The 6543-nt window shown below is 41.1% G+C and overlaps 1 protein-coding gene across 2 annotated transcripts; it reads right to left on the reverse strand.

The window, feature by feature from the left end:
* Window positions 1–200: 200 nt before the first annotated feature.
* On the reverse strand, window positions 201–6282 carry LOC124655073 (factor of DNA methylation 1-like). 2 transcript variants are annotated; one of them, XM_047194039.1, is made up of 9 exons: window positions 6169–6282; window positions 4347–4405; window positions 3015–3166; window positions 2521–2672; window positions 1765–1938; window positions 1446–1661; window positions 1087–1331; window positions 837–881; window positions 201–346 (listed from the first exon to the last, which is right to left on the reverse strand). In XM_047194039.1, exons 5-8 carry the CDS (start codon window positions 1918–1920, stop codon window positions 872–874), a joined length of 627 nt encoding a protein of 208 aa, XP_047049995.1. In that variant the 5' UTR covers window positions 1921–1938; window positions 2521–2672; window positions 3015–3166; window positions 4347–4405; window positions 6169–6282; the 3' UTR covers window positions 201–346; window positions 837–871. The 2 variants fall into 2 exon arrangements, with proteins under 2 accessions (XP_047049995.1, XP_047049996.1); XM_047194040.1 differs by lacking the exons at window positions 2521–2672; window positions 3015–3166; window positions 4347–4405; window positions 6169–6282 and having other exon boundaries at window positions 1765–2072.
* Between the last annotated feature and the right edge of the window lie 261 nt (window positions 6283–6543).

A 6543-nucleotide genomic window follows, 5' to 3' on the forward strand; every position in this document is an offset into this window, starting at 1 on the left:
AAAATGCACATCTGTGTGCGAAATGCAGAAATATGCTACTTTAAATATTAAGTCATTCATAGAACTGTTTTGCACGTTAAATATCAAACTTAAGAGTTGACAGTAAACTAGACATGCAGAAGTGCTGATGGAGTCAGACTACCAAAACATTGCTCTGAAATGTGCAGAGTAGAACAGCTGAACAAAAAGATTAATCCCGCCACTCGACACAAGAAGTTATAAATGGTATCAAAACACATAAATAACACACAAATCATAAGTTTCATCCATCGGCAATATCAGGTTCTCCGGTCATCAGTTCCACACCAATAAGTTAGCTAATACTCCCACGGGTTCTACCTAATCACTGCACAAGTGGAAGAAACAATGTGAAGATCGAGTAGACAAGACAAAATCTATTGGCAAAATACTGCATAATGCTGTGAGGACAATAACTTCTATTCATTCCATTTAGCATTACCTTTTTTTCCAACTTTTTTTCATCCAAACTCCTTGTACAAATGTATTAATCAATGCAATATTCAAATCCCAGTAAAGAAAAAGAAAAACATCCATGTGTACGTGTGCCTTGCACCTCTAGGCCAGGCAGATATGGAGATGGAAAAGCATCACTTAGCCATTTAATTGGTGTGAAGTCTATAGAACCCTATATAGCCATGCATAGTCTCTTGTCTACGAAGAGGTAATAGTACAAATTACTTTCGGATCACATAAAAATGGATGGTTCAAATTAGTCTGGGAAAACCTTAGATTTCTCAAAATGCAATATAAATGTCAGTTGAGTTTCATTTTTAAGATCTAGGAACTCATAATATTGTCGTCGTAGTATAGGTTACCTGTGCCATCATATTCTTGCACCAGTACATCCGAGTCACCTTGCCCTGCATAGATCCCAAAGAGTATTTTTAAGAAAGCCATTTAAATGCATGTAACAATAGAATACTTGTTTTCCTTAGCTGATTATAGATTTATAGAATCAGGACTGTTGTTTCTGTTGTAACCTACTGAAAACATGAGTCTAATCACAGCAAACAATATTTAAGAGGCAGAAGAATTTGCGACGTGTTAAAACTTATGCCGCCATACCTGCGAGTCCTCCTGTTTTTCGTGTCATTCAGACGCTTCACTTGGCTACAAATGTACTCAACGCTCTCACTGATAGTGGCCTTCCTCTTGCCCTTGAAATTCCAGAGCTCAGGTACAATGGTTCTATCCCTCAGCTTGCCGCTTTCATGAATTTCGGTCAAACAATTCACCACAGCCTTGCACACCTCTTCATCCCATGCAGCACATAGCTCTTGCAGCTTGTCATCACTGACATCAACAATCTCCTAATCACATGATCAAGTAGCAGCGTACGCTCAGAATCTATCATCTCCAACAACAGATAGAACAATCTATGATCTGTCAAGAACTTGGAGATGAAGACAAGTTGGTGTAACTACCTTAGTGATACCTTCAACTGTGACAGTCTTGAAGGGATTCCACTCTGGGTTCATGATCTGCTCCTGCCAATAGTGGTACAACTCAGACGATTTTTTCTGTGCTTCATTGTGAGGCAGCTTCTTAAGGCATGCTCGCAGGAATGGCCTGTCGTCCAATTGCCCTATGTACTTTATCGCGATATTCCTTCCTCCAGTATTACTAATGTCAATAAACCCCTGGAGTACCAAGTTATAGTGTCAGCTTCTTTTATATATAATTTCATTGTGATGGGAATGTTTACTGTAGTCTGTATGTAATGACAACAGAAAGCAACTGAACCTTGATCAGCATCGAGTGGATATCAGAAATTTCCCTTCTAGCACCCTCATGCTCAGTACTTAAACCTTGATCAGGATTGTCCATACCGGAAAGATCTTCCATAAGCTCATGCTCATCAGCATTTTCATCTCCAGATTGCCGCTTCCGTTTCTGCATTGATCCTGTTTGTGCCTGCTATCAAGGTGGCAAAAGCAATGGTCAAGATTTAAGGTAAGCAGCTGACACGTGAATTTACAAAATAAATAGAAAATTCCTCTTTACAAACAAAAAATGCGGAGTTGGCTTAGAAATTTTGGGTGCATACAGATTCATCAGTGCATATGATGCATTGAAAACACAGAAAGGGAAATTTTGAACTTTGGTAAGTCTATAAGATAATCTAGTAATCTACTGATTCCATGCAACTTATCATTATAATAGTTTAGCAGTGAATGACTCATTGAAATACAAATATTCCAGGGGCACAACGGCACACTACTAAGATCAACTGTGCTAATACAATGAAGAACAGATTCAAAAGTCCATACTCCATACACACCAATTAGGATTCATTAAAGTATTAACTGCACACCACAATCTGAACAACGGTGGATTTGCAAATAGGTCAAACTTTAAAGTGAATTAAGTAAGCAGAACTGTTTTCCAAAGGCTCCAGCATCCATGCATCAAACTATTCACGTCATTACATTCGTTCAAAGCAGCAAAGATTAGTATTCGACATTGGTTTTACAATTGCTCCACAGAAACACTACTTACCCTTCCAGACTGGCTCTGCTGAAAACCACTTCCCTGCAGTAGATTGCTAGATTCATTTGCTTGGAGCTTTTCCTTCAGAGATTCAATCTCGGCTACCAGCTCTTCATTCTTTTTAGTGAGACCGTCCTTCTCAGCAGCCAGTTGGACAATCGCTGGTCAAAATACCAAAATGGATAGAACACAGTTAAGGCTATTCTGCCAGGCTTATATCTAGGCTTGACTGATAAAAAGAAAGTGTGTTAATTAGAACATCTCTATTAATTTGTGTAGCTTAGAAGAAGTGAAATCTTGCTTTTCAGATTATCTTATTTTGTTATGCCACCATAATTCATCTTCGGTGGCATGATCTTCTTAGGAACTAACAATTTTAAATTATGTCTCTGACATTCTTATGAAGTAATAAATAAAGATGACACATTTATGACCTAATCAGAAATTATTAGTGTGAAGGACACAAAACAGTACTTACCATTTTGTTCTTGCTGGAGCTTTACCTTTTCTTCGATGACACAATCAAGCGCATTTTTTATGCCAACACAGTCAATGTAGGCATACTTGTGGAACTCCAGCCTGGAGTGAACATCTGAAGTCAGCACATCAAGGGGTGATGGCAAACGACTTCCATCCCCAGTCTCAGCCATATAGACTGCGAAGTCAAGATAAAAAATATCAAAATATAAATCCATTTGGGTTTCTATCCATCAAATATAGTGGGAAACAGCTGCCCCACATTAGTAAAAAAGGGATTCCTCAACATGACCAAAATCAGGATCAGGGGATGGAATTCAGAAGTCAGTATACAATCTTTACTGTCCCTTGAACTTAAGCTGCATTATTCCACTAAGGAAATTCAATGAGCACATACCGGTTCTGTTTTATTTTATATGCACTTAAAAAATTCCATTTATATGAGTTTATGTTGTGCTATAATAGCAACTCGTTGATACCAATGGATGATGATCTTGAGCATAAAAATTACCGATTGATTACCCTAAGGATACCAATGGATAATGATCTTGAGCATAAAAATTACAGATTGGTTACCCTAAGGATAAAATATTCTTGTGAGTGCTTTTATTTTTTGATTCATAAAAAAGGAAATAGTTTCCTCGCCCCTTTTTTTTGCATCATTGAAAGGTAAAAAGAAATTAAATATTGCTAGAGAATAACATGCTAGGAAATTAAATATTAATCAAGTGTAAAGTGAATGTACTCTCAAAATTAGTCATTCTGCATGTTGTCTCTAGCCTAAGAAATGCACTAAACTGATTTGAGAGATAGTGAACAACATGCTAAGAACACCCATATATGTCCTCTATTTTTAAATAGAGAGTAACAACTTATGCGAATTCAACGAAACAAAAACCCATCCAAGCTGGAAATTCAACATTATCTTCATTGCCCAAAACTATTATAGAAATATTATGAATGCCATCTGATAATCTAAAAGGAAGGACCGAAATCTGAAGACATGGCTACCTAGAACTTGCACATTTTACCTAGTAGGAGAACAGGGATAAGGATAACAGTGTGTGCTTCTTTATTTTACCTCTTCGAGATATAGAATGCTGACAAAAAAATAGCTAAGATATCAACCTATATCAAAGCAATGCCAGAGGAAAAAATAACCCGTACAAAAACAATAGAGATATATGTTACTACGGCTACAAGCAAGGATGTGACCCTCAATGCAAATCCCAGGGGCAGAGCATTTCCATGGCATTCAGTTGTAAGTAAGACTACAATACAACAATCAGCACCAAGGCAATCACACACAGCAGCAAAAGTGGTGGGGAATGTGGGCATGGAGCTGGTAAGAGAAAGACCTCAGAAAACGGAGAACCAGCACCAACTTGTTGGCTGCAGCAGTGGCTCCAAAACAGATCTGCAAAAGGGAAAACTCGGGTCAATGAAGGACTGAGCAAGATCACGCAAAGTATTGCAGAAAGCTGGATCGTAGTTGAAAAAAAAAGAGGTTCAGGAGTTCTATGGAGGGCATTCTCAAAAAGGGAAAATTAGATCCATACCATTAAAAGATCCCATCTTTAGAAAAATACCACCGAAAGATTGTGATTTAGAAAAATAGCATTGAAAGTTAGCTCCGTCAGTGTTTTCTACCATTGCCGTGAAATTGGAGGTTAAGTCAGGCCAATCGATCAGATTCAGACCAGAACACAACGCACCCAGCCAGGCGCACGCCCCACCCACAGCACACGCACTCCACCATTCGAGGCCGACGGCGACGGAGACCACCCGGCGGCGCGCCTCCCCCGCAGCGTCCCTCCCGGCGGCGGCGGCTATCCTCCGACGAATGCTCCTCCATGACGACGCCAAAGCTAGCTTTCATGCGCTACCTGCAAGACTGTCTCGACGTGGACAGCTACCTTGCGGCGCTGTTCGGCGGAGTGCGGTCAGGACGGGTTCACTGACGATGATGCGGCGGAGGACGCTGCCAGAACGCTACTGCAGGGCTCTGCTTCCTCCTCGTCATGAGCATGATGCTCAGATAAATGAGCGTTCGGCCAGGACCCCAATAGCGCAGCGCACACGTACTACGTCCATCAATCGGAAGTTCTTCATACTACAAATGGCCGTCGCGCAGCATGCTGAGCAGATCATCTTAAATTTGTTTCAGATATCCTGTTGTATGCTACCATAATGCTGCTTGAGAAGCAAGTGAATTGCTGGTGGAGAGTGCGATTGAAGTGCAGCCCAAATGCTGCCCTTGAATGGGTGCTCAAGTGTTGATCGGTTTGTTTAAAGGACCAGTTCACGTGAAGATCACGGCAGTGGTAGAAATCAATAACGGAGCTAGCTTTGAATGGTACTTTTCTAAAGCACAATTTTTCAGTGGTATTTTTCTAAAGATGGGATCTTTTAATGGTATAGATCTAATTTTGGACAATAGAGATATATGTTACTAGGGCTACAAGCAAGGATGTGACCCTCAATGCAAATCCCAGGGGCAGAGCATTTCCATGGCATTCAGTTGTAAGTAAGACTACAATACAACAATCAGCACCAAGGCAATCACACACAGCAGCAAAAGTGGTGGGGAATGTGGGCATGGAGCTGGTAAGAGAAAGACCTCAGAAAATGGAGAACCAGCACCAACTTGTTGGCTGCAGCAGTGGCTCCAAAACAGATCTGCAAAAGGGAAAACTCGGGTCAATGAAGGACTGAGCAAGATCACGCAAAGTATTGCAGAAAGCTGGATCGTAGTTGAAAAAAAAAGAGGTTCAGGAGTTCTATGGAGGGCATTCTCAAAAAAGTACTTTCCACATCCTTAGAAGAACAGAATCAAAATAATCTTACTGTTCGTTCAAAGATTAAGACTTCCTTGTGCAGCGGAAAAGGAGCAAGGAGCGAAAAGGCAAGATTTTTTTTTGTTGGTAACAAGATGAACTCTTTCTAAAAGGGGAAAGGGAGCAAGAACCCTAAATCTGGGGTTTTGCTTTTAGAAGAACCATACCGAAGTCCGAGTTTAGGAACAGATACTGCTTTCATAAGCACATAAGAAAACCCGAGATTCATCCTTTTGAAAAGGGAGAAAAAAATGCAATTCACCCACGCACACACGAAGAGGTCGAAATATCCCGAAATCCCGGGGGGGGGGGGGGGGGGAATGGAATCAAATCCGCAGCTAACCAGACAGATTCAAGTGTCTCGGTGAGGAAAATATGAATCGATTGCACACGGCAATAACTGAAACAGTAAAACATAGGGATTTCTTGTTTGTTTTCTGTGGAGAGAGATAGAGGAGAGCGTACCAAAGTGCGCTGGGAGAATATTGCCGTTGGGGGCCTCTACTGTACTGGAGCACTCGCGTAAAATGGGCGGGCTGACCCGTACCGAACGAGGAGAATGTGTTGTTGTTTCTCTCGCCCGAGTTCAGACCTATCTTATCTTAGGAAAATGCTCCGTTTCCTTCGGAGGCTAGTCGCGTCGCGGCCTCCGGATCGTGCGCCGTCGATCGTCTGTTGATGCGCGGTTGTGGTTGTGCCACGTCGCCCTCAATTTCGG

The sequence above is a fragment of the Lolium rigidum genome, chromosome 5 (assembly GCF_022539505.1).
Source record: "Lolium rigidum isolate FL_2022 chromosome 5, APGP_CSIRO_Lrig_0.1, whole genome shotgun sequence".
Taxonomy (NCBI): domain Eukaryota; kingdom Viridiplantae; phylum Streptophyta; class Magnoliopsida; order Poales; family Poaceae; genus Lolium; species Lolium rigidum.

Bases quoted from the DNA above. Each gene is read 5' to 3' on its own strand.
- LOC124655073 (XM_047194039.1), bottom strand. From the start codon at position 1,920: ATGCAGAAACGGAAGCGGCAATCTGGAGATGAAAATGCTGATGAGCAT. The intron at 1,662-1,764 runs GTTCAGTTGCTT...TTGGTACTCCAG, and splicing joins TCCACTCGATGCTGATCAAG to GGGTTTATTGACATTAGTAA. The intron at 1,332-1,445 runs GTAGTTACACCA...TCATGTGATTAG, and splicing joins CAGTTGAAGGTATCACTAAG to GAGATTGTTGATGTCAGTGA.